This window comes from Calypte anna, chromosome 3 (genome assembly GCF_003957555.1).
Source record: "Calypte anna isolate BGI_N300 chromosome 3, bCalAnn1_v1.p, whole genome shotgun sequence".
Taxonomy (NCBI): domain Eukaryota; kingdom Metazoa; phylum Chordata; class Aves; order Apodiformes; family Trochilidae; genus Calypte; species Calypte anna.
In genome coordinates, this window is record NC_044246.1 from 6756909 (window position 1) to 6784338 (window position 27430).

General features: G+C 38.2%; 1 protein-coding gene across 2 annotated transcripts in view; it reads left to right on the forward strand.

The window, feature by feature from the left end:
• MTR (5-methyltetrahydrofolate-homocysteine methyltransferase) overlaps positions 1-27430 on the forward strand; it is a 49325-nt gene that overhangs the window by 12057 nt on the left and 9838 nt on the right. For both annotated transcript variants that reach the window (XM_030448303.1, XM_008496497.2), the window contains exons 5-26: positions 678-770; positions 858-964; positions 2168-2227; positions 3909-4003; positions 7181-7281; positions 7602-7663; positions 8480-8547; positions 9576-9652; positions 10776-10888; positions 11874-12014; positions 12654-12839; positions 13417-13596; positions 14755-14871; positions 14952-15092; positions 15988-16077; positions 16713-16865; positions 17454-17561; positions 20813-20913; positions 22349-22416; positions 23260-23380; positions 26298-26379; positions 27138-27236. In XM_030448303.1, the coding sequence (XP_030304163.1) occupies positions 678-770; positions 858-964; positions 2168-2227; positions 3909-4003; positions 7181-7281; positions 7602-7663; positions 8480-8547; positions 9576-9652; positions 10776-10888; positions 11874-12014; positions 12654-12839; positions 13417-13596; positions 14755-14871; positions 14952-15092; positions 15988-16077; positions 16713-16865; positions 17454-17561; positions 20813-20913; positions 22349-22416; positions 23260-23380; positions 26298-26379; positions 27138-27236 (2363 nt within the window). The remainder of the gene's footprint in view (positions 1-677; positions 771-857; positions 965-2167; positions 2228-3908; positions 4004-7180; positions 7282-7601; positions 7664-8479; positions 8548-9575; positions 9653-10775; positions 10889-11873; positions 12015-12653; positions 12840-13416; positions 13597-14754; positions 14872-14951; positions 15093-15987; positions 16078-16712; positions 16866-17453; positions 17562-20812; positions 20914-22348; positions 22417-23259; positions 23381-26297; positions 26380-27137; positions 27237-27430) is intronic.

Below are 27430 nucleotides of genomic sequence, written 5' to 3' on the forward strand. Positions count from 1 at the left end.
GTATGTGACCATCATCATTAAAAGTTCAGTGGTTTATCTTCTGGGCTTTGTGTGAGAGGAGCTTGGCTCATTTATGCTGCTACAGACAATGCTATCTTTCAAAGAAAAGTAATTTCCACTTGTATTCTGGTGTCAAAATGCCAAGCTAACAGTGCTGCTGCTGTCCAGATAACACCTCACTGATGGGATTTGTAGTATGTAATAAAAATCTAAGATTTGAGATACACTTTTAAAAAGTGTGTTTGGTTTTTTTATGAGCACATGCCAGAGTATTCAAATCCAGTTATCTAGTGAAAAATGGCAGGACAGGTCTGAGCTATGCATTTAAAGTAATTGAATGAAACTTCCTGTGTCAGAGACAAGTGATGCTGAGAAGAAAATTTAGGTGAGCCAATTGACTTTTCTGTACATGTTCTGTCTCATATGTATACTGAACATCATGTTGGATAGAGTTGAAATAAAAAAGTGAGCTTTGCTGGATAATCTTGTGCTGATCAAACTCTTGATTTGAGTCAGGAGTTTCTTATAGTTCTTATTTCTGAATGATATGCATGTCTTGGTAACCCTTTTTTTTTACACTGACATGGCCGTCAGTGGAAAACCAGAGGTAAATTATGTTGTGGTGTGGGTTTTTTGTTTGTTTGTTTTTTCTTTTTTTCATCTTTTTCTTGGTTTAGGAATTAGGAGATATGTTGCTGGAGCCATGGGTCCAACAAACAGGACACTTTCTGTGTCACCATCTGTAGAGAGACCTGATTACAGGAACATAAGTAAGTATTTGTAAGCATTAAATTATGTTAGGCATGGTCTTGAAGGAGATACCTCCAAGTGGAATTAACATAATTCCTGTTCTACAGCTTTTGATGAGCTGGTTGAAGCCTATAAGGAACAAGCCAAAGGACTCTTGGATGGAGGAGTTGATATTTTGTTAGTGGAAACCATATTTGATACAGCCAATGCCAAGGTGAGACTCCTAGAAAAAACAGTAATACAAGTATTTGGTTTAATACTTCAGGAAATTCAACATGGTACTTGTAAGAGCTGTCAGCTCTTTTTAAATGATAAAACAACTTTTTCCAGAATTTCCCTTTGCCTTTCACCATGTGCAATTTATATCTTTGTCTGTCTCAGCCATCTGTCCTGCTATTCCCAGAAGCTCTGCTGTATTGGAAAACATCTGCAAATGCATCTGATGTTTGTGTTTTTCAGTGGACATGTCTGCCCAAAGGATGCTTGTTGATACACACTGGAGAGGGGAATGTCCAGTGTGTCTGTTTGCAGGCATGGGAAGATTAGTGAGACAGTCCTGAAAAAAATGCAGGTTTTTTTTAACTCTGACACTATGCCACCAGCTTTAAAAAAGACAAATGGGGATTGGAGACTGAGCAGGGTAAATCAGGAGGAATGAAATGTTGAAATAGGCCACAATTCATGTGGTTTTGACACCTCCTTCTTTATCTTGTAATTGTTCAGCATGGCTGGTGGAGCTGTCTTGCAACTGTTCTGCACTTTTTTGTGGAAAAGTCTGTCTGGATATGCACACAGCATTTCTTAAGCCTTTTGTCACAGGCTGATAAACATGTGCAGTGGCATGACTTGTCCTTTGCAGATTTGAGCATTCATTGTGGAGGTTTGGCTAGGACCTTAACATGGTGCTGAGCTCATGTTCACATGGGAGTTTGTTGCCCTAAGGAGTAGGGACCTTCCAAGGGGTCACTGGAGTCCTTACTTTTAAAATTTGTAGTGGTTTGAATCCTTCACAAACTTCATGTCTCATCAGATTCAAGGGCACTGAAGGGCTGCTGAGAATACTACGTACAGCCATGTTTGGGGTGGGGTTGTGCTGTAGACACGAGGGAGAAGTACATGCCAATGGGATTTGGGTTTTGGAACAGTCTTGGTTTTATCTGGCTACCAGCTTTTGGAAGTTCCTTTCTACTTGTTACCAAAATGTGTTTTGGAACATCTGGAAGATGTTAGGGGCAAGGGTAGAACCTTAGCAAGTGTAGCAAGTTCTAACAGACAATATGAGGGGAGCAAGTTGCATAAACAGCCACCAGAAATGGTAAAAAACCCTAACAAATGAGCCCTCACAAACAAAAAACCTCCAACAGACTGAAGAAATCTTGAAACATCCATTAATATCTTGACACTTTTTCTTCTGTAGGCAGCTATTTTTGCACTCCAGACATTGTTTGAGGAAGTTTATGTTCCCCGACCCATATTTGTAAGTATATATGACTTAATATTTTCATATACTTAGGCTTGGTTTGTGAATTAGCTGAGATAGCAGTTGATTAAAGCATTTCAGAATGAAGAAATAAGTGTCTCAGAAACATACTTTTTTCATGTAATTGTGAAAGGAAAAGCTCCTAGGGAAAGAGCTTTATGAAATCAGCCTCGGGTAGCTCTCTCCAGCTTATCAACTTGCAGACTGAAGGATGACTTCACTCCAGTCTGTATTCCTTATGTTTATTTCCACAGGAAAAGGTCTGATCATAATTTTTTTTTCAGGCTTGCTCTCTTAAGGGTAGTAAGAACCTGAGGAGTCCATGTCTACTTAAGTGCTTCATACCATTCATTCATTATTTGTGTTACCTCTTTGGTTTCTGCTTCCTTAAGTCAGAGGGGAATTGGAATAGCATACAGCAAAGCATTAGGGGTTTGTATGATAGCCTAGTGATGTCCTATGCCTTGTCTGTCTTTTTCTTTGTAGTTCCTCACATTTTATTTTTCTGCTAGTGAGCTTTGAAATAGCATCTGTAAAACTTCTTGGGTTTACTTAGATAAAGTCCTCAAGCAGTAAAGACTACTTTAGAGATGTCACTACTTAGGATTTTTCTTGGGTTCACAACTTTGTATTTCATCAGCAGTGAATTTTCACTTTTTAATCATTTAAGTAAACTAGCATTGAGAGTTCTCTGGTTATGTAGAGTTGGCTTTTTATTTCATTATCCTCAACAGAGGGGCCAGTCATCTTGGCTGCCTCATTCTCTGCTCCCTTTCCAGTTCAGTTATGTTGAGAAGTGCAACCCTTAGCACAGGTCTGTCTAGGATTCCACTGGTCACTTCCCTTGTCTGAGTAGTTTAAAGGAAAGTAGCATCAGTATTAAAGCATGTTTTAGAGTAAATAATGAATTTACCTTGCATGGGGTTTTCTAAACTCATCTTCCAGGAAAAAGATTTTTAGGATTGGGATGGCTTTCCTGGCTCATTCAAAAGACTCCTGAATTCTCAACTTTATAGTTGAGTTAGGATTAAGACATTATTTATTCTGTGTACATCTTTCTGTATAATACTCAAGAGGTGGATGACTATACAGGTTAAGACTTCTCTCTCCACCATGAACTTGCAGCATGTGATATTCCCTTGCAGCAAAAGGAGTAACTTGTTTGTAAGGCCAGCCACATGTCCCTTCCCCCCCCCAAACAACCAGACCTGAGACCTGAAATAAAAAAAAGAATGAGGTGAGGAAGATGGGAGGGGACCTGTGACTGCTGAAAGCTGCCTGAACAGCTACAGCTTGGTTCAGAGGCCATCATCAGAGTGGTACTGGGGTACTAACACTGCTTTGCTGCTGAATGTTTGTTTTTCTTAGTGGGTTTTTTTTCTGTTTTGGTTTGGTTTTGTTTTTTTTTTCCTCTTCCCTCTCTGTTTCTCCCCCCACCTCCTCCCAAGGGGGTGGAGAGAGGAAGAAAGAAGAATGGCCAAAGGTTTGCCTTACCCCTAGCTAAAATATTTAAATGTTTAGAGGGAGTTATGGGTTTAATTTTTCTGTTTGGGTTGTGCCTCATCACTTTGAGTGGAGTACTGGTCCCTCTGCTTTGACTTCTAGTTGTTCAGCCATTTAGATTTTAGTTTTTATTGTTAATTTAATTCTTCTTTCTCAATGCTCAATTGATACTTAGGTTTCTGGAACCATTGTGGACAAGAGTGGGCGTACCCTTTCAGGCCAGACAGGAGAGGCATTTGTCATTAGTGTTTCCCACAGTAATCCACTTTGGTAAGGAAATGCATCTTTCTTTTAGTAAATTGTCTGTAGATTGTGATTCTTTTCTGTTTAACCTCTTGCTTGCAGCTAAATGGAAGCTGTAGTAGCTGTGTTCATTTGCAATCATGTATAGCAAATGTGCCCTGTTGTTTCCTTAGTAGAAACTATGTTTCTGAAGAACACTGAATTTTTAAAATATTGCTCTAAATAATCTGGGGTATTGCATTTGCATCAGCTACTGAAATCAACATTTTGACAAAGCATTAAAAAGAAATAAATCAGAAACTGTAGTTTGCAATCTCCTATTGTCTCAGATGATGCAAGAAGCTAATTTTTAGCAGGACATATCTCATTCATAGAATGAAACAGTGCCAGCCCAGAATGTCTCAGGGTGACCTGAAAGAGCAAATTACAAGATTTCATTCCAGTGTTCTTTCTACAAAAATGTAGATATTCTCTGAGCATTTTTCTCATTTATTTGCATTGTTTTTTTGAGACATGATGCTGCCATTTACTAACATTCTTTCCTTTTCAAGCAGGTAAGTTGAAAAACTTAAAAGATTAAGACTTGTGCAAATATAGCAGATTTTGGACATTATGCAATGTTTCACATGTTAATTTGAATACTGTCCCCTTTTTTTCTATTCCTCTGATTTTTATGTTCTTCTTTGCCTCCACTTTACCATTTCTTCTCTCAGGTTGGCTTTTCAGACACAAATTTACACAGGAAATAGATGTCTTTTTTCCTAAAATAGTCTAACTTAAAACGTTTAATTCACTGTTAGGAGTGCATGTCATGCATGTTGTGATGAGCTATTGTTTGTTTTTACAAGAAAATTCCAGTTAAAACAGGCAATCTGTCAGCTCAGTGATACAAAAGCAGAAGACTGCAGTCACAGCTTTCCTGACTGCCCTTGAGGCTCCACATGCCCAGACCAGACGGTGCTCTAGAAGTAACATATGGATCCTCTTGGAACAGGGTGGTAGTTGACTCCTTCTCTCAGCATCACAGCCTAGTGATCCACATTTGGCATGAGTCTGTCTCAGATAATCTTGCTCATAACTGGCTTGCTTCTGAAGAGGAGAGAAGGGCACTGGAGCAGAAATCAAGGCTTTATTAAACCATATTTCATAAAAGCTCTCTTATCCATCCGAATGCTTAGAGCCTGTTTCCCATTTTCACAAAGGCTACTGTACAAAACAGTGACAGAAGGGTTTTAGCTGTGGGAGCAGATTCTATTTATCGTTGTTCTTGTTGCCAGAGTGGCTTTAAGGTTCTGTAAAAGCTGATCAGCAGTAGTTTCCTAGGGATCAGGTTATGTGTGTTTGCCTGCTTTCATTTGGTTTTTTTATGTCCTGTTTAGGGTGATGTGTTCTCAAGTCAGTTGGGTTTGGATCCTCTCTAGGGAGTGTGCTTTGTGTCTGGTTGATTTATAGGATGGTAACTGAGAAACGTGTGAGCTGTGCTGTTAGTGCTGAAAGCTGAGTGGCAAGCTGCTTGATGTGAGGGGTGCTCAGATGTGACATGAGCTCCCTTCATGTTTCAGCTCCTGTGATTGTTTCTACTGTCGTAGCATTCAGAAGACATATGCTAAGTTCAAGGCTCCTGTGTGGTGTTTGATTTGGTCCCAAGGGCACTCTGTAGCATCAGCTTTCACAGAAGCTGTGTGACTGCTGTGAAGAAATGAGCAAGGGAGTGAAGTGATGTTTAAGATGAGGCTGTAATAGTTGTTACACTAGGGTAGCAGTGATAGTGTACCAGAAGTCTGGTTCAAGGCTGTTGGCTTTTAATGTATGGATAACAATTTGCTTTTCTCAAATGTTTTCTTTCATGGTACTGTTGAGTGCTGAGGGGAGATGATACTGGCCACAGAGGCCACTTTTTGTTTCTGAATGAATGTATGTGTCTGAGCCAAGTTTGACTTGGCAGGTTTAAAACAGGTAACACTTGGATGGTGTCATAATTAATTTGTCAGTAGCCTCAGTAGTGGGTAACATTCAGGCAGTCTGGAGGGCCAATACTCAGTTAAGTCAAGTCAGAACATCAAGAAGTGCTTGTTCGGTGAGTGTGCTGGCTGCTTTTCCATTAACTCCCTGGAAGGTGAGGTAAAGAGAGTTGCAGGTGAGTTTATCCTCAGAACCAAAGAGAGTTGGATATTAAATGTGGAAGGGAGAGATGAAGCTTCCTAACAGAGGAGAGAGATGAAAAGGGGGGAGTGTGAGCTGGAAGCTTGTGAGTTGGATGACGTAACAGTAAGGCACACTTTGTGGCTCAGTTATTTGGGAGATCTGGCTGTTATCCATTCCTGTCTCAGTGGATTAGCTTGCATCCTCTGTGAGACCATTATTCCAGGAGAGGAGAAAGCTTTTTTCCATCTTCCTCTTAGAGCAGCACTGTTAACACCTTTCAAGTTTTGCTCCTAAGGTGGTTTTCTGATGCAGAGATCAGGAAATGTTAAGATCTCATGTACTTTCTGAAAGAGAAATTTCCATTTCTAAGATTGATGTAGACATTTTAAATGCAAATCACATTTATGGATCTGTTACTGAATGAAAGGAAACACGGTTGTACCTTTTATACTGGTGAAATTGTCTGAGAGATTTATTCATGCAAAAATACTTCTGCTATAGTGCTGTTTAGGTTACTCAGATGTAGCAGAGCCAGTTGCCCAAGCTTGGTGTTGCCATGAGGCATCTTGTGGGAGGCACTTGGTTTCTTGCAAGTTTCACATAATTTATGTGTAATTTTCAAATTATCAGGTAGGGGCTTAAAGCAGGTCTTACTCTTTCAACCCTTTTCATAGTTCTTGTAGCACAAGGCTCCTTTCCAATCTGTCATTCTCATTCCTCTTGTTCTCTCTCTCACCTAGAAAATACAGAGCTGTCGTGTTGCTGCAGTTGCTGTCAAAATGCTGCCACTTTTCCTCCTGGATTTTCAAAGGAAATCTTGATGTACTCTGCCCAGTTCAGTTCAGTTCAGTCCCTGTCTCTCTTGGGCTTTTCTTCCACCTGAGGGTTCTCCTTTTGCACAGTCTTGCTGTATAGATGATGATGATAAAAGAAATTGGAGATCAGGTTGGTTTTGTTGTAGATGATTGCAAGTTAGCAGTTGCCAGCACTCACATTTATCTGTTTTCTATGTAAAAGGTGTTTTAAGCTCAAAATAATTTTTGAAAATTTATTTTCCAGCATTGGCTTAAATTGTGCATTAGGGGCAGTTGAGATGCGACCATTCATTGAGGCAATTGGAAAATGTACATCAGCCTACATCATCTGTTACCCCAATGCAGGTCTGTTTGGGATTGTGTTCTGTGCTTACAGGCAGATGAAATGTAACTAAGCCATTCCATCTCATTAGTAAGAATAATAAAGTTGAATTAGCTTGAAAATGTGATTGGTTTTATTATTAAAAAGAGGTTAATGATATTTAAACTACAGAAAGGAACTGCTGCTAGTTCTGACAGTGAACCCAGAGTATTTTGTTGTGTGGTTGATGAGGCATTTTTTTCCTCATACAAGTGTAGCTACTTTAACTATGTCTTTTATAAAATTTAGTTCCGTTCTTGTGGGCTTCAGGCAAGTTGTAATACTAGAAAAATTATGTTTCAAGGTCTTCCCAATGCTTTTGGTGGTTATGATGAAACTCCAGAAGTGACTGCCAAACACCTAAAGGTATGAAATATGTCTCTTGAAAGTGTCATATCTGGTGTACTAGAAGAGAAGAATTCTCTTCTTATGTGTATTTATTACAGTGCTTTGGTGTGTTTTTGATTTTTTTTTTTTCCTCAGATGGATCTGTGTTATTTAAATTGTTTGTAGACACTTTGCTGAACAATAATGCTTTTGAAATTCAAGGGCAGGCAAAACTGTTCAGGAAACTCTGAAAACCTTCATTACTTTTATTTCCACACTAAGCAGTTTTCATGCATCTTGATCTGTGGATGTTCTTTTGTACTCCTATGTCCTTACTTTTATATTTGGGAATTTCTGAAAAGCCTGAGCAGTTTTTATGAATTGGCAGAAGTTTACAGAGTTGTGTGTATAGAAACTACTGATGGTGGTGGTGTTGCAGTGTAGGGTGTTCTTCCATGTGCCACTTGATCTGTCTAAGACAGAACTGTCTGGATGGAGCTTCAGTGTGTCAGCAAAACCATGCTGTCTGCTGCATGATAATTCCTGTTTGTGATACAGTATAACTAATCCTTGATACTCACCCAAGCTTCCATCTGGCCTTTGGTATAAAATAGGCCAGTGTCAAATGATTGGCTGGTTGGCCTTGGGAATCCACATCTCAAAAAATCCTAAAGGGAAGAAATAGTACTGGTGCTTTAATTTAATGTTTTTCTTGTAATCCCCCTGAATTGCTTAACATACAGAGAAGAAAATAGATATATTTACCAAGAATATATATCTGCACATATGTATGTATGCACATAAAATATACCATTATTAACTTGAGTCAAAATTATCTTTCCCTCACTTTTGCAGGATTTTGCTTTGGATGGTTTGGTCAACATAGTTGGAGGTTGCTGTGGTACCACACCAGCACACATCAGGTATCTCATGAGTTACAACTTTAAGTACACTGGGAAGTAAATTAAGTGCTGCTTCAGTGGAACAATATTCCATTGCTTGTCTTAGAATTTCCTGAAGAGATGGATCACTTGAATGCCAATAGCAGCAGTAGAAATAAGCTGGCTTTCATAACCATGTGTGTTGGGAAGATTATGTAGAGGGATGATTTGAACAAGGATTCTTGTTCTGTTTTGTCATCTAAAGCAGTTTTGTAATTACTCCTCCCTCTTTACCAATGGATAGAATTGACTCCCCATCTCTGCTCTGTTATGTTGTATGTTCTTTCTGGCTTTCTTAGCCACAAGGCAAAGCTTAAGATTTCCTTTGATGGTAAAAGGAAAGAGAGTGTGGAAGTGTGGGAGAAAGATATCTAAATGGGAGACCTGGGAATGTTGCACATCTGGTGCTACTCCTGACCAGTCTGAAGGAGTGTTTCATATCTTTATACCTAGAAGTAGGTCAGTGGGAAAACCTCCCTTTTTCACCTGAGTGAAAGAGAAGGGGTCCTTGTGATTCATTGTTACTCCAATGCAAACTGGGAAGAGGGGGTACATGAATGACACCATCTGTCTCTCCTAACTGGAGCAAAGAGAAGGTCATTCCAGACTCTGAGAAACAAGTTTCAGTGCAATGCTTGTTCCTTGGGTTCTTTTACTTCAATCAGCAATTGCTCAGCTCAGCAAATCATGACCCTTAAGTCATTGTTGTTGAGGACTGGTTCTGATATTCATCAAGATATTCATCATTGCTATAGTATCTTGCATTTTGTGTTTGATAAATCTCCAGCTCTGTACAATCCCTCTAAGTACCTGCCATAGGATCTTCTGGGAGTGTGTTTTTGCCTTTGGCCACACAAACTGATAGTAGCTAATTAGTCTTTTCTAAAACAGGGCTAAATTGGAGATGCAGCTGTATGTCTAGGATGTTCTGCTTGTGTCTTGTCTGGAGTGGTTTAACACTAATTGGAACTGTAAACTTTACTCTTTACTTTCCTCTTTCTGTAACTCAGGAAAATTGCTGAAGCTGTGAAGTTCTGTAAGCCTCGTGTTCCACCCTCTCTCTCTCAAGGATACATGCTGCTGTCAGGTAAAATAGAATGTGACAGTCTGAGCTTTATAACTCATGCAGTCTTCCTTTATAAATTTATTTGCTGGCTTCTGCTGATCAGAGCAGCCCTATGAGTTTCTGATTAAGCCTGAATCCAGCAAGTCTATAGATGTGTAACCAGATTTAACTTTTACTGCTTGGGCCAAAGGGTTAATGGAGCGTTTCATTACAACCTTGTATGATGTAACCAAGCATATTTAGTGTGTAAGTCTCAGTCACTTTGTAATGGTGAGGATCCTTATCCTCAATTTGCAACAGGAGACAGTTAAGCTGAGAGACATCAGGTAATTTGACTGCAGCTGATGGCAGACCTGGGATGAGATCCTTGTTCACCTGCTGTGAGACAGCTGTCTTATGTTGCCTCAGATGTCAATCCAGTTGTATTGGGACAGTGTTCCAGCAATTCATTCAGGTCTGGAACACCTTTTGTTTTAGCAAAGTCTAGATCTGTGTGTCTCTCAGCCAGGCTTTTTAAGCCTTTGGGACATGTATCCAAGTAAAACAGTACTTCTTTTTGGAGGTATTTTAATCCAAAAGTCAAATCAGTTTAGCATAAATTAAATACTGGCTGTCCTGTCATTTCTTGCATTACCTTGTTCTGTTCTTCTGTAAGGTTAGTTTGCCTCTGAGTTTCCTGCTACCAAGGTTCTCTCTTGGCTCATTTCTTTGAATTTGGGAATGTGGTCGAGAGCTGACCTTGTCAGTCATTTCAGTGGGCTTCTTCTCTGGTGGTGGTTAAGTTAGGAGATAATGTACTTGAAAATTGAGAGAAGATGTGTGTGTGTGTGTGTGTGTGTGTGTGTGTGTGTGTACATACACATGGATGCTTAAAGGACTGTAGCTTCACATTGTTTAATATTGAACAAATTGGCTGTTATTTCTTGCAGGTCAAGTAAATTTTTGACCCTCACTGAGGAAGGACAGAAGCCTTTGAGCATGTGTGGTGGCAGTTTTATCATTTTATTTCTTTGCGAGTTACTCATTAGATTTGTCCACATCTCGTTCTTAAAGACACCTCTATTTCACAGTTTAGAAAAGGGTTTTGTCTCTCTTTTTTTTTCTTTTCTGTCTTTACAAATATGTTCAAAAATATCTTTTTAAGGTCTGGAGCCATTCAGGATTGGGCCATACACCAACTTTGTTAATATTGGCGAACGCTGCAATGTTGCGGGGTCACGGAAGTTTGCTAAACTCATCATGGCAGGCAACTATGAGGTATACATTTTAACAATACTCCTTATACCTAATGCTCTGATTTTTCATTGCTTCACTGCACTCTGTTATTAGTTGTTTGTTTTGCTGGCACAAAGCACTACTCTATACATTACAAGTGTAAGAAAGCAAGGAAAATTCACCTTCTCATGATCTTTTGTTACTGTGCTTACCAGCTCATAATAATTTTGTGAGAAGGGTTACAAGGGCTTTCTTTTTGGTTTTTTTTTGGCAAGTGTTGTGGGACACATAGGTTTCCATTTGGAATTAAGTTACACAGCTGCTGATGGTTTAGAAAATGCCCTGGTCTGTGCTCTTATCTAGGGGAGGAAGGAAGGAAAGGGGGTGTAATCCCTCCTTCCAACATTGATAGGCTGTGTCACTGTGCAGCTCTTACTCCCTTTCCTTCCCTTCTCCAGCCCTGGTTAGCATTATGGTTGCATCTAATTTTTCTATACTTTGATCACTAGTTCCAGCTTGCTAAATGAGAGTTGCTACATAAAATGTTGCTTAGAAGATAATTGTTTTCTTGAAACAGCTACAGGGCAGAAATCAAAAGCCTGGAGGGCTCATTCTTTACTGATGTAAATTGTTACTATACCATTCAAACAAATACTAAATTGTCATTTCTTGAGAGCCAAGACTACTCCAGAGTGTGCTCTGCTCTTCTTTTTGATACAATAAAAATCAAATCCCTAACTTGTTTTTTAGGAAGTCTGACTGTTACGTTCTTCGAAGTCATGAAGTAGGTTAGAGCTGTTACATAAAGGGATTACAGGGTGTTAGGGATTGTGAGCAACTACAAATCTTTTTGTTTTCTGTCTCTTCAGTCTGGAGAGTGACAAAATGGGAAAGCAAAGGGACATGGGTGTTCAGATAATTTGCAAATGGTTGGCTGTGTGCTTATTTTGAAGAAGTGAAATTATCCTGGGAATGACTAGGATTTATAGTATTAACTGTCATTTTGGTTTTTTACTTTCTTCTTTAGGAAGCCCTGAGTGTAGCCAAATTGCAAGTTGAGATGGGGGCCCAGGTACTTGACATCAATATGGATGATGGGATGCTGGATGGCCCTGCTGCAATGACAAGATTTTGTAACTTTATTTCTTCAGAACCTGATATTGCAAAGGTTGTAACTGAGGCACTCCAAAGTACAATAAAGTATATTTTTTTTTTAAGTTGGAAATTGCCTTGTAGAAGATTTTGATATTGATTTGTTGAGTAACCAGTTTAAGTAAGGTGTATATGTCCCCTAAGAAGAAAAGGTACTGTAATAGGGAAGGCCTTTGGGGCAAGCAGGTTTTAACATTCTCTATATGATTTCAGATCAATACATACCAGTCCTTTGGGTTGGTTAGAAAAGCTGAATGCAGATTCATTTGCAGAAGTTATGAGCCACAGTCTATATTGACTGCCTAATGAATGGTATTGCTTTCCACAAAACTTAAATAGATGTGGATATAGGATGGTTGGAAAAGATGCTTTGGCAGAGTGTGTTCTCTAAAAATGAGTCTGTAATTCAGAAACACAAAGCAATACAGGGAGAGGTCTCTGTATGATATGTCATGAGGTTGCCATAGAAGCTATTGTTTTAAATTTGCTCTGAATTTTGCATTTAAAGCTAAGTGCATCTACAAATACCATCTGGAGACTTTTTATTCTTAAATGCTGATTAATGTGTGCAGTTTTATCTCCAAATGGACAAAGAACACATGGAACTCTCTTAGCTTTTATGTATTCCCCTGGCTTACTTCTCTGTCATTTACAGGTGCCACTATGCATTGACTCCTCGAATTTTTCAGTGATTGAGGCAGGTCTGAAATGTTGCCAGGGGAAATGCATTGTAAACAGCATCAGTCTGAAGGAAGGTGAGGAAGACTTTTTGAAGAAAGCAAAGAAAATTAAGTTGTATGGAGCAGCTGTGGTTGTCATGGCTTTTGATGAAGTGGGGCAGGTAAGTGTCCCTGTAAAAGATCTTTTTCCTCTGGAGTACAAGGCTCTCTTCTGCAAGACAAAGTTGTTTTGTTTCATTGACAGAAGTGATTCAAAGAGGTCTATCTTGTCCTGCAATACTTTTGTTCCTGATATAGCAGCATTTCTTATGATGCTCACTTACTTGAGGAATCCAGGTACTGTACTGTTCTAAGTGTAGCTCTGGTAGCACAAGAGTGTGTGTGTCTTACTAATCAACCATGCTGAAGTCTTTCTTCCATCATAAAAGATTTTTTAGTTCAGAAATGGAGTTTTGCATAAGAGTGGAATTTTTGTGAATTAATTTAGTTATGTAAAAAACACATATTAAAATTTGCATAGGATGATGAAGTTTTGGGGAACAGAATTTCAGTGAGTTGCACCAAAACTCCATGTGTAACTGTGGTGATATTTTTAATACTAAATTCTTGTATATAATCCTTTTAATATTAATGATGTCCAGATTTTCAGTTTTGAGTCATTGGAACCATAAATTATTCCTGGGGAGTTTATTTGTTTTGCTGTCTCTAAGTTTCATGTATATTATTTTTCTCCACTAGGCAACAGACACAGAAACCAAGATTTCAATCTGTTCCAGAGCTTATCACCTCCTTGTGGAAAAAGTGCTCTTTAATCCAAATGATATAATATTCGACCCTAATATTTTGACCATAGGAACTGGGATGGAGGAACACAACCTGTATGCCATAAATTTTATCAATGCTACGAAAACCATAAAAGTGAGTTGTAGGCTTATTTTAACTTGTGGTATTTTGCTGAGGTAAATTAAAAACCCAAACCACCACACAAGACAACATTCTCCACCCCAAGAATAACAAAACAGTGTTGCAAAATCAGACAAATTTAGATTAACAAGAGAGTCCACTACTACGAAGTCCAACTGTTCCTCAATATTGCTGTATTTCCAGAAAAAGAACTTAAAATAATGAACTGAAATATATTCACAGAACTATCTCTAATACAATATCAATTTCATGAGGTATCAGTCATATTCATGTTCTAGCTAAAATGGCTTCTTTGAAGGTATGTGAAAGGTGCCTTTTTAAATTGATAACATTTCCATTACTTTTGTCCTATTGCTTGTAACCTGGGAGAGGAGACCAACACCCACCTTATTACAATATCCTTTCAGGTAGCTGTAGAGAGGAATAAGGTTTCACCTCAGCCTATTTTTGTGCAGAAACAACAAAACCTCAGTTCCCTCAGATGCTCCTTGTAAGACTTGTTCTCCAGACCCTTCACCAGCGTTTCTGTTCTTCCTGGGTATCTAAGTGATGTAATAGCTCATTAAGCATTTTCCCTTGGATTATGGCGCTTCATTCTGCTCCTCTCTCCTGTCTTCCAGCCCAGGGTGGCTGAGTATCCAGAAAACCACTGATCTTCCTAGTAAAGACTGAGGCAAAGAAGGCATTGAGTACTTTGGCCTTTTTTTCATCCCTTTTCACTTTGTTTGCCCACCTCATTCACTGAAGGATGAAGATCCTATTCCCCCTTTTTTTTTTTTTTTTGTTCCTGCATAAGCTAACAACATCTATGTAGTCTCCCTAGGTTGCCTGCCCCTTTCTTCCAAAGGCCTTAAACTTTCTTTTTTTTTCCCTCTTACTTCCAACCGAAGCTTTCTGCTCAGCCAAGCCATTTGTTTTCCCCACCAGTTCATCTCAAAGCCCATGGGGACTCCTACTCCTGCACCTTGCAGATTTCCTTCTTAAAATCATCCTGCCTTCCTGGCTGGAATTGAAGAGATCTGAAACAGGGAAGAGGGAAAGGAAGCAAAACCAATGCACCACAGTTCAGTGGTTAACTGTTTTATGAGCTTAAGTTTTTGTTTTGGAAAGCAGTTTTCTAAAAAACTAAACAACTATGTGCAATTCCTATAGGAAACACTTCCAGGAGCTAGGATAAGTGGAGGTCTTTCCAATCTGTCTTTCTCCTTCCGAGGAATGGATGCCATCCGAGAAGCAATGCATGGGGTGTTCCTTTACCATGCAATTAAGGTATGAGGTGCTTTTGGCTTCTGTATGCACTTTGTAGGTGTGCAGTGCTGTGTCTGACATTCCATATGGCTTTATTTCAGTATGGAATGGACATGGGAATTGTGAATGCTGGGAATCTGCCAGTGTACGATGATATCCAGAAGGACTTGCTACAGCTGTGTGAGAATTTAATCTGGAACAAAGATCCTGATGCAACAGAGAAACTTTTACATTATGCTCAGGTAACTTGCAGTTTTAAGCTTTGAAGAGGAGCTTATCACCTGGGTTTTAACACCTCCCTGCTGATGATAAGTAGAACGGCCTATAAACTTCATGTCAAGCTAACAGTGGGTGTTAGAAGTTACAAATTATGCTACAAGTGGTTGAATTAATAATATAGAATAAAATGTGAACCCTGTTCTTTAGGTGCTTTGAAAGATCCTGCTCTTCCAGGAGCCTTCCTGGGGTGGGTGCTTAGGAGCTTTCTTGCATTGTGAGGCTCTTTTGGCCTCTGCTTTCATAGGAAAGGGGAGTGTGAGCATACGGCAAAGAGAGCATGTGAGGGTTTGGGACAGTTTATGTGCATGAGAGACAATAGTTCTGTAGGCTGCCTGCTTGCAAACACATTTGTGATATGGAGTAACATAACCCAATCCAGCAGAAACTGAATTAGTGCCAAATTAATTAGAATTTTTAAATGAAGTGTAGTGTGTGGGCCAGGAATCAATTTAAATTATGTTCCCAGAAGTAAAACCCTTAGAATTAGTTATTTCATCATTTGAAGAATGTGAAAATTATTAAACTGCTCCCTCCTATTATTATTGTTATTATTATTATTGTTATTATTATTGTTGTTATTATTATTGTTATTAATTATTGTTATTATTATTTTAATTTGTCTGTGTTTTGTTTACATCTTAACTGAGGTATCTACTCTTTGGGGTGCATACCTCCTAAGTGTCTGTAATTTATCACAGGTGTTTGCAGTACGATTTGTGCGCATATAAAAAACCCTTTTGAATAATCTATTATTATTTTATGAGTCAGTACTTGAAATTATCTTCACTTCTCTAAAAGTTGTCTCTGTAGTTGTACTACTTATGGTTGCAAGCTCCTACAGATGTCTTTCCTCTGTAGAATCACGCCCAGGGAGGAAAAAAAGTTGTACAGACTGATGAGTGGCGGGAAAGCTCTGTGGAGGAAAGGCTGGAATATGCTCTCATCAAGGTGAATCTCTGCAAAAAATTGTCCTACCATCAAGTCTCAGAGATATCATCTCAGCTCAGACTTGAAGGGACACCCTAGACTTTAAAAATTCTTCAGCTGCTGTTCTTTTAAAAGCTACTAATAATAAACAATGTATTGAATTAATACATTTTTAAAATTTAATAACAGAGAAAATGGTGGTAATTCGTCTTGAAACTTCACAGAATGAAGTCTTTGATCCTTAATATTTTATTCTGTTACTACTAGTAGTAGCATGCTGCTTTTACTTTCTAACATTGTGCTTTTGCTTTCCTGGGTTTTTTTTTGTCCTTTAACAGTAGTTCACTGAGCAGCACTTGTGCTGAAGAAGCAGTCTTTGACTCTTTTTCTAATGATATTGTTGAGAAAAACAAATAAACCTGTCAGTGCTGGGGACTCTTGTTTTGAGTAACTTTATATCCCTAGATACTTAACCCTAGGAATTAGATTGGTTTTTTTTCAAAAAAAGCCATATTTGAAATACACATTTGAGGTAGTCTTAAAGACTATCAGTATCTAAAGTATCTGTTTCTACTTTGATTGTATTTGTTAGGGGAGAGGGCAATTAAATATAAGCTGTATTTCTAGCAAGATAAAAGTTTCTCTTTTTTTGCTAGGGCATTGAGAAGTATGTCACTGAAGATACAGAAGAAGCAAGATTAAATCAGGAAAAATATCCTAGACCTCTAAATGTAATCGAAGGGCCTTTGATGAATGGTATGAAAATTGTTGGTGATCTTTTTGGTGCTGGAAAGATGTTTTTGCCTCAGGTAATGGGAAAATGATTTTCTACATTATGCTTGTTTGAAAAATTTAGCATTGTAAACTGCAGCCAAAACATTCTGTGCTGGCTGTTTTTTCAGGTATAGCACACAAATTGTAAAAATTCAGGTGCTGCTAAAAAGCAGCCCTAATTTTTATTTGCTTTCAACCTTGAGTTACTTTATGTAGTTTTACATGTTTTTTTTCCTATCTTCTTGGGGGTTTTTGCTTTATTGAAATGCAGTTTTAATCGTGGGCCCACAAAATAAAACGAGAAGAAAGATCTAAATTAAAATTTCTGTGTGTAGAATTTTCCAATCCTGGCTCTGTTTGTAACTTCCAGTTCTGTTGTGAGTGGTCCAAGTGGTTGCACTGTGAAAGTACCTGGTATGTGTAGAGCCTTAATCCAGGTGGGCCAGCCTGGTACCACAGAACACTCTGCAAAGCTGGAATCTGGGTTTGCAAATGAAGTTTTTAATATAACTAAGTGTATTGTTTGATTTGGTATAAAAGAAAGCCTAAGAGAAATTAGAGACTATTCCTATACCTGATCTTTATTCCTTATTCCCCTTCCCGTTCTCTGTTTACCTGTGCAGGTGATAAAGTCTGCTCGAGTTATGAAGAAAGCAGTTGGGCATCTTATTCCCTACATGGAAAAAGAAAGAGAGGAAAGGAGAGCTGAACGAGGCAGCACAGAGGAAGAGGCAAGAGAGTCCTTTGAGCTGGAACTTTTTTGTAGCATGGCATGACAAAAATTGAAATGATTCTTTGCTAATGGCTTTTTATTCAGCTTCCATGCAGCAGGGTTGATGCAGTCATATGGACATCATTTGAGTAGGTCTGAAACTCATGTAGTTCAGGTTTTGTGGAACTGTGCTTGCTGTGTGTTTACACTGTTGTCACAAATTTCTGGTAAGATGCCAGAAGCCTTTGTAGGCCCCTTATATACCACTGTTACTGCTTGTAGGCTTTTAATTCTAGCATTTTTTAATTTATGAGACTTCTAACTCAAATTTGCTTCTATTTCTTCTCACCCCAGTGAACTATGGAGCTCCCTTTTACATATTCAAAGCCTGTTTCCATGTTGATCTTATTCAACTCTTCTCCGTAGCCCTGACCATTTTCCCAGATAAACAACCCAAATTCTCCCATCCTTTTTCTTTACAGATTGGGATTTTGAGACCTCTTGTTATGATGGAGCAGTATGCTCATGGCATGTGTAGCCATGACCAAGTTGAAGGGGACAAGAGCTTATAAAAACAGGGTCTGAATGTAGTTGTCTTTTCAAAACTGTCTTTTTTCCACCAGTTTCTGAGGACTAATTTTTATGTAATATATAAAATATATGTAACTGAAAATATCCAATGATTTTCAGGTCCTTGTGGGCCTTTCCTTTAAAGCTTGTCCTGTTTTACAGCCAATAGTCGGTGATGCCTGAGAACAATTTCATCCACTACTGTTGTTTATACTGAAACTAATATTTTTTTCCAAATTTGGTTAAGGGGATGAATATGTGATAGGAGCACTGGGAAATTAAGGGATTGCATGTTCCTTGTTTCTCCCTACTAAGGAGATTCTTTTCAATAAATGAGAGTTCAGATGATTTGGACAAAATCCCCTTTTAAATGCTCATGTCTGCTGTTTTCTACTGTATTTATAAAGTGATAGGTGCTTACAGTTTAGGTTGTTAAATAGTTGTCTTCTTTTCTTTGTCTGACTATCAAATTTAGGTTTGATGTACAACAGATTTTTCTTTAGTCATGTGAACCATTCTTTTGTCCTCATGAGTTCTCAGAGTCAATAGCTATTACCAGGATCTAATATTAGACACAAAATGAACAACCCAGAAATTGAATAGTAGAGTTTCTCTCAAGTACAATATTTGTGTATTTCCTTTGGTTCTCCTTTTGTGGACTTTTGAATGGTTTCTAACTCTTCCCTGGAAATCTTCTTACACTGAATCTTTCCATTTGTTGTGGACCTCTTGTGTGATTGTCCAGCATAAATGTAATGAATGCAGCAAATGAGATGACCTGATAATCAAACCTGAGTAATCTTCATGGAAGAAGGAGAATGCCTAGACTTTTCCCCAGGCTCTTTATGGATGTGAAGGTGTCTTCTCTCTGGTACCTCAAGCAGATCTGTTCTCTGGCTGTCATGAGTCACCTTCCTATGTGTCATCTCCCTCCTGCTCATGCTGTTCTTCTTTTATTTTGATTCACATGAAAACACCACTATTTGGCACCTTGTTTTGTCTTGATGCCTTTTGAAGTCACTTTAAAACTACCCCACTGCTTCCAGGAGCACTGGATTAGGATCTGTTGTGAATCCTCTGGCACTTAATTCTTTGGCTAAAAAGAAGCAAAGTGGAATTTGAGAGGTTCTTACAAAATATAGCTGTCTCTGAAGAGATTGTGAGATATTCTTTGTGCTGAGGAGAGCAGGAGATAAAAAGTAGGGCTTCTGTCCTGCTTCCTCTGCTGACTGCTGGGCAAGGGTAGTGCCTTCCTCTCCAAAAGCTGTTGTCACTGTATAGAGAATTGGTGAGAGGGGAAAAAAACAGCTGCATCTGTCTCCAAAGTTAGATATTGACTTGAAGAAAATGATTTGCAGACTCTGGTAGCTGATCTGCTTGATGTTACCCAGGCTACTTTAACCTCCAAGACACTTTTAGTCAGACATTGCCAGGAAATGCAAAGCATTGGGAGGTACACTTGAGGATAAATAACTGTGGCTGTGGATCTCTATCAAGATTACAAAAAAAACCCAAAACAAAATCAACCCATTGGATGTGTACCCAGAACTTAAGGACTTCCTTGAGACAGTTGAAATCACAGTGTGCCCTAAATAGGGTTTATTTAAAATAACATGAGCTCTGATCCATGTTTGTTGCCCAGCACTGATTTTCCTTGTCATGTGCAAATCCAGCTCTTACGTTTCTTTCTTGGATATCACTAGTTAAATAGTCAGTAGTTATTGGGTATGAAATACGTGGCCAACACTTCTTCTTTCTTTCTTTCCCTAGTTCTTAATATCTTTTTCCAGTTTTTCTTACATTCCAACAGGATATTTTCAGCTGCCCATTTTTTTAGTGGTGTACCAAAATGGCTGGCTTGCAGATCTCCACTTTGTGTTCTCTGTTTCCCAGTCTTTTGTAAAATGGGAGCACTGGGGAGATAATAGATTTTGGTAAACAGCAGCATTGGTGGGGATTCAAGGATTATATTCAACATATGTGTTAGGACCATGGTAAATGTTAGTATCACTCTTGGTACTGTATAAAGTTTTTTTTTCCCCCCAGAAAATTGCAACCACAGAAGCAAAATTGCAGCTACAGGCCTGGGATCAGTTTGTGTCAGTACAGCTTCCCTTTTTCAAGATTCTTCTTTCAGCCTCTTTGGTCAGCTTGGGTAGTTTGAAGTAGCCTGATGACTGCAGTGAAATGTCTCCTTTGTGCTGCATACAGAAATAGCCCCTTCTGCTATTGCTATTACCTCTCATTCTTCTCAACATTGCATTGGAAGATTGTTCGTGATACACAGTCATGTAATTATGAATGTTCATACTTCTTTGTTTTAAATTCTTAATCTATTTAAACCCTTTATTGGTGAGGTTTCTATTTGGAGCAGAGGTACCTTAGGAGCTCACTTACTGCACTGCAGAAAATGCTACCCAGATCTGAATGGTTTTACCTGCTATTATATTATTTTCTTTATACACAGGTGTTTGAATATCATGCATGCAATTCGTAAGAATTATTCTTGTCCACGTTTTTATTGCCTGGATCTTTTAAAATACTCTTAAATATGACTGTATTAGCTATACTATGCTTTGCAATTGCTTCTACTACACTAGGAGTCTCAGTCATGGATTGGGAATTACACAGTTGAAGATCTGTGCAAACCTACTGGGCATTCACAGTATTTTTAACTTGTGTTATTTATTCAACTTTCAGGATCCTTATCATGGTACAATAGTACTAGCAACTGTCAAAGGAGATGTACATGATATAGGCAAGAACATTGTGGGAGTCGTTCTGGGCTGCAATAACTTCAGGTAAAGAGACCAAGATTAGGTAGCTGGGAACACAGCTGTACAAGGTTTGCTAATTAATATGTTTGGGTAGCTGCAGCTGTGGTGATAATAGAGGTGGGCATTTCATAGGCACTGTCCTCTGTTCCCCAAGTTGTGGTTGGGAACACCGATCATACCAAGCTGTTACTAACAGGGAGGCAAGAGAGAGTATAATCTTCTCCTTTGGTACTTCTTTTTCCTAATAAATTGGCATCTGAGATGAGCAGAGCTTAACATCAACAGGAATGTAGATGAGAGCATCATTTTCTGTATTTGTTTTATATTAGTAGAATAAAGTAAATATGATGTCATGAGCAGATGTGTAATGTGTGAAGAAATCGGATACAATAATTGTAGTAGGCAGGCATCTGCATGTCTTGTGTGGTGTCTTGGGAAAAAGAAAACTTCTAAGATTCAAATCATATATTAAGTATATTTTTCAAGCTGTTTGTTACCTATGAGGCTTTAAAAAAACTCACTTGGGCATGTTTTTGTTAAATAAGAAATAAGATTCTCATTCTGTTTCTGAGCTTCAAAAGACAACTTCAAGAAGAGCCACCCCTTTCAGGGCCTGTGCACATGCAGCAGGCCTGGAGGTCATGTTGGAATGAACGGGCACATTTCCATCAGAGCCCTTTGCAAGTGTCAGTCAAATGTTGCACAGAGCTGAATCTGCTCTGGAACTGTGTCTTACTGTTCAATCCTTTAGTGTTGTTTTTGTAATTCAAAATTATCTCTTTTTTAAGCCAAAGAGTTGAAGCCAGTAGCAGTGTATATGCAGTATGTTCTATTTCAGTGTTTCTTGAAGTTCAGTCGGGTGGTTTCAGACTTTCTTGAGCCTTATTTAGACTTAATAAACTGAATCCATAATGTTCATTCATCAGAGTATGAATGAGGCTAAATGAAACTAGCAGGTTGGGGTGGTCTACTTGAAAAAGAAGGTTAATAGGAATAAAATGCTAGCAAGGGAAGTTCAGTGTCTCATTTCACAAAATGCATGCTTTAATGACAAAAAACCCAAACCATAATGTGAATCCTCTTACATTCCTGACATAAGATATGATGTCTACAAAACCTTTCTGTATTGTCCAAATAACCTGAATGCTGTTGCTGTTGGTTACAGCTGTCACTCGCCACCTCTAACCTCTGGTAGACTGATGTCTACTCTTACATTTGAATTTTCTTATCTACTTTATCAGCTGGAACTCTGACATATTGAAAGTTTTGCCAGACTGAGAGGTATTTCCTAAATTAAAAACCCCAGCGGAGGTCTTTAGATGTTTCTTTGTTTGTTCCTCTTAATTTTAACTTCAATTTTAGGCCAGTCATTTACAGTAAGAGCAATGTATTTGCCCTTTAGTAGAAATTTTACCTGTTTTTTTAAAAGCATCTTGTGTCATCTCACTTCTTTTCACAGAGTTATTGATTTGGGAGTCATGACTCCATGTGATAAGATACTGAGAGCTGCTGTAGAGAACAAAGCAGGTATGGAAAGCTTTCATTAGTATCCCTGAACTGTTTCATTTTAAACCCCACTCACATTTTTTTATTGCTATGCATTGCATTCTTGTGCTGTGTGTGATTTGGCCAGGCTATCTGCAGATAAATCAGAGCTTTTGCATTAACAATGGTAATTGTCACTTCTCTGAAACTTAGCAAGGGAAACTGAAATCCTGTATCAAAAGGACAACTCCATAAGATATGTATTAATATTTTTTTCACACATGGATAAATGGAGACTTGGAATGGTTGAATAACTTCATGTTGGGTCTTAAATCAGTAAAAGAACTTGGCACTCAGCCTGCCAGATATGTGAATGTGAAATCAGGAATGAATTGTTCTAATAAATAATAAACTTTCTGAAACAAGTTACAGTTGCTTTGAAACAGTCAATTGCATCTTGGAAAAGATTGTGTGGAACATAGGTGGTGAAGTTTCAAAGAATTTGCTGTTTCGAAGAGCAGAGCTTGTAATTATTTTGTCTTATTTCTTCCCAAGTGCCAAAATTCTGAGGTTTTAAGCTTGCTAATCAGAAGCACTATATATTGCTGAAACAGTACAGTAGGTGTTGAGCATCTGTGAGGATTGAGGAAACATCCTAAACTGAGAATCTGACATTGCTTCCATTCTTGGAAAGCTTTCACTTTCTAATTAGGTCAAACTTCTCTTCTAGACTGGCAGCTCCCCTGCTTTTTATCTCACTGTTTTCTATCTGGCACATGAAGCTATTTGATGGATGAAGGAAGCTTTTGCTGTAATCATGTCTGTGTCTTTCTAGAGTGAATTTGCTAAACTTTTCTTGTATGTGTTTTTGTGAACCTGCAATAGATATAATTGGCCTGTCTGGTCTCATCACCCCTTCTTTGGATGAAATGATTTTTGTCGCCAAGGAAATGGAGAGATTGGCAATAAAGATTCCTTTGCTGATTGGAGGAGCAACTACTTCTAAGTAAGATATCTCAGCTGGGAAGATGGGGGATGTGTATGAAAATAGTGTTAACCAGGGAAAAGAAAATTTATAGCCATTTCTTTCCCTTTCCCTAGTTGTCCCTCCGTAACACATGTACTGGTATGTATATACTTTAGACTAAATATTATGTCTTATATCAGCAGTCCTAGAATATGGAGGTAAAATGTAATTAGGACTCAACAAATAATGGGCATCTTAAACATTTCATTTTTGTGAATGTTATGTATTTTGCAAGTGTATATTGTATGTGAAAGTATTACATTCCCTTCTGAGAGTTCACACACACATAGGTGTATGAATACAATTCTGTTCTTCCAAGGAGTTAAATGATCTGCTTTGATTCACCAAAACATTCTGAAACAGGCAGGATTTTGAGATTAGAAATGGTCATGCTGACTTCAGGGAGCTATTATCTTTAAGCAAGTTATTGTGTTTTCCTGCATCACCATTCAGCACCATGCTGGTTGGGTTGAGACCTCCATCCTGTTCAAGCAGGGTGAGAGGGAATAAATTCTAGCTGCTTGCCTTGAAGTAGTCACCATTTTGCTTTGATAGACTGAGCTTTTCTGTTCAGATCTAGTTCTTTCAGGTCTTTTCAAATGCAGTAATAGAGCTGCTATGATGTCCTGAAGATCAGTGTTGACAGCTCTCTGACACCCAGTATTAATATTACCACAACCGTGTTCCAGGCATGTGTAATGGCCTTGGGTCACACCTTGGGAACTGGTTGATATACAGAATGTTGGGTTAGGTGACAGCTCAGAAGATTACCAAGGTCAATTCTTGCAGAAGTAGAAGCTATTAGCAGTGTTGATTTCTTTTTTAGGGTAGAACATATTCTAGCAGAACCATTAGCTCAATTTATTCTGAGTTTTGGCCTTAGAAATCATCCCATAGTTTGACAGACAGTGAAGGGAAGGATCAATACCTGTCTCTTTTGCTCTTGCAGTTAAAATTAAAGGCTAAGTGTATAAATTTTCTCCTTCTCCAGATGATTCTTCTTTCTTCTGGGTTTGATACTGAGAACAAACATGGAGGGGTTTTTCTCAAAGGGGGGGGGAAGGCTTTTTATTTTAAGTGAAGGTCTTAGGAGAGCCATTTCTCTCTGTCCTTTTAGTGTTTATACACAGGGTGTTATGGCCTAGTAATTGATGTCAAATAACCAGCATCAAACAACTTTGTATAATTTATTCACAGAGATTAATGTAGCCAACAGCAAGGCAGCACTATTTTTATGCTTCCATATGGAAATTCTTGAAGAATTAATGTATAATTTTGTTGATATAAATAGTAATTTAATTCATGTGAACTGTACTTATGTATGTATTTATGCATCTGCCTGGACACGTACAATTTCTTTAAAATATATGTCAAGTAAACATACTCTTTATGGAAGGTTGGACTGGTAGTACATGTAATTTATTGCCAAGTTTAACCTCATGTGTGCATTCTGGAAGGCTGTGTACATGTCAGAGCTTGCTAAGTGATAAGTGGACATCATTATCTGGAATATCTCTGGAATAATAGGTATCATTTCTGAAAGGGTGGAAAGTGAGGTTAGTTTGAAAGAGGCTGGGCTTCAATCTACTGAATCTATATAATAAGAGTTTCTTCATAACTTACAATAATTATGATGTTTGCATTCTTACTCTACTGCTTTGGGAAATCCAGATGCTGACAAATAATGGTGATAGATTTGTTGTGGTTATGCTCTTTTTAAAACAGTAGAAAACCAGTATGTACTAGTTGACCAATGTCACTGTAGGGCCATGCCCTCTTAATTTCCTTTGTTTCTATCAAAACAGAAGTTACAATATTTTTTTCTAGAAAAAAAATTGAGTTGCCAAGATCAAAAGTGGAGAGAAAAAAACAAAACAAACTAGAAGCAAATTAAAAACAATCCTGGACAGCTGGTTACACAGCTGTATTGCACACTCATTGGTTACCACCATGTCCAAGTACTTTAAATATTTGACAGAACCTGAATAAAAATGGGATCTTTGCTGTGGAAGATTGCTTCCTGGGTTCTGATTTAAATTAATTTAAAAAATTGTGCTTAACTTTAGCATTCAAAAAAGTAAACTGAACTTTGACTTGCAAGGTCAAGTTCCTGCACTTTCTTGTACGTTTTGCCAGGAGGTGGAGCAGCAGGGGTAGCAGCCAGCTGCATTTCATGTGACAGCTTAGGCTTCAGTTTAGGACTCCGAACTTCAATTTGATCAACAGAGTACTGTAATATAGAAGTGATTCTTTATTATTTACTGAATGATTTTCATGAGGACTGGAATATGAGTAAATGGATAAATTGTGAGGTTTTTATGTGAACAACTTGACTTACCAATCAGGTGCAAATTTGTAGTATTTTTTGACCACTGGCAGAATTTTTTCTTCAGGTGAGTCAAGAGCTTGTGCCTCCAGCCCTGTAGAGCATTATGGAAATAGAATAATCATGATTGAAATATATTATTCTAATTGGTAGACCCAGAAACTTGTATGTGAGAGGGGAAAATATAAGATTTGCAAAAAAGATTAAGAAAAAACGGTCTTTGGTAGACTTAGTTTGGAACATACTCACTGGATTTTTCTGAGACTTAAAGCAATGAGTTGCTGCTTTTCAGTCAGCTGGTAATCAGTGAGGGAATGGGAATGCACATTATTTTGAAGCATTCTGATACTTTTGGAGAAAAGTGCTTATGTACCTATTATTAAATACTGTGTTTAGTCATCCATGCATAGCACATGGATGCATTGCTTTCCTTTTGAACTTCAGGTCTGTGCATTAAGTCAATATTTATTAATTTTACTGGTGGTTTTGCCTTTCTTGTTTTGTCTTTTATTTTTTTTTTCTTTTATCTTTATGTTGTGAAACACTCACTCTTTTTCTTTTTCATTTAAGAACACACACAGCTGTTAAAATTGCCCCACGATATAGCGCACCTGTAATTCATGTCCTGGATGCATCCAAGAGTGTGGTGGTTGTAAGTTCTAAGTTATAGCTTCTCATCCATGCAAAAATATATCCTCTGTTTTTTCTGTTGTGCCTTTCATCCTTTTCTCTAAGGCTTTCCATTATGGCAGAAAATTGAAGATGGGTGACAGAGGCTGGTTTCTGAACTACTGTCACTTCAGTTATCTTTTGCTGCCATGTGGTTATCTCATCTGATTTGTGTCACTGGATGCCTTTGTCTAAATGTCCATTTCTCTAGTGAGGGTGACATGTTTTACTCTGAGTCCCTGACTGGAATTTTGAGATGTTTTATAGTGAAGAGCAATGGGGTTAGATGTCATTTGCTATTCTCTATTTTGGATGTATTTCTGAAGTTGGTGATATGGCAACATCAGTAATGATGAACTGAAGGTTTCTGGGCTGGATCTCTCTATCAGACACATGGGTAGTCTTAGCTGGCAAATACCTGCTGGAAAGAAGTAGGCCAAGCTGTGTGCTGTTTCTACAAATATTCTTTAAAGTGTTGGAGTATTCTCCTCTTGGGTCTTTCCAGAGCCAGACTTGGCTCTGCTAATACTACCTGTGCAGTAAGACAGTACTATCAGTAATTTTAATGTTCTTAAAATATGTTTTGAACCTAGTTTGCAAGTTATTGGTAAGGCTTAGTTTAGTGTTGTTGAGTGTAGTTGGAAACGAGTTTGAAAGATAATGTAGTGTGAAGAGCATACCTTATCCTTACTGTACTATGGTAACCATATGTACTTAGTGCTTTCTTTTAATTTTTTTCAGTGCTCCCAGCTCTTAGATGAAAGTTTAAAGGATGATTTCTTTGAAGAAATATCAGAGGAATATGAAGAAATTAGGCAAGAACACTATGAGTCTCTCAAGGTACAAATACAATAGCTTGAGCTTTTTTTGGTTGAAGTGGTTGGCACTTGTCTCATTAACTCTTAGTTTCAGCTCCTTATGGAGACCTTCAAGTATATTTGTGCTGATTAAAAGCATGCAGTAGAACTGATGGAACACTTCCAGAAGTGCTAATGAAATCAAATTTTCTAGCCTATAGGGGAAATTTTCTCTAA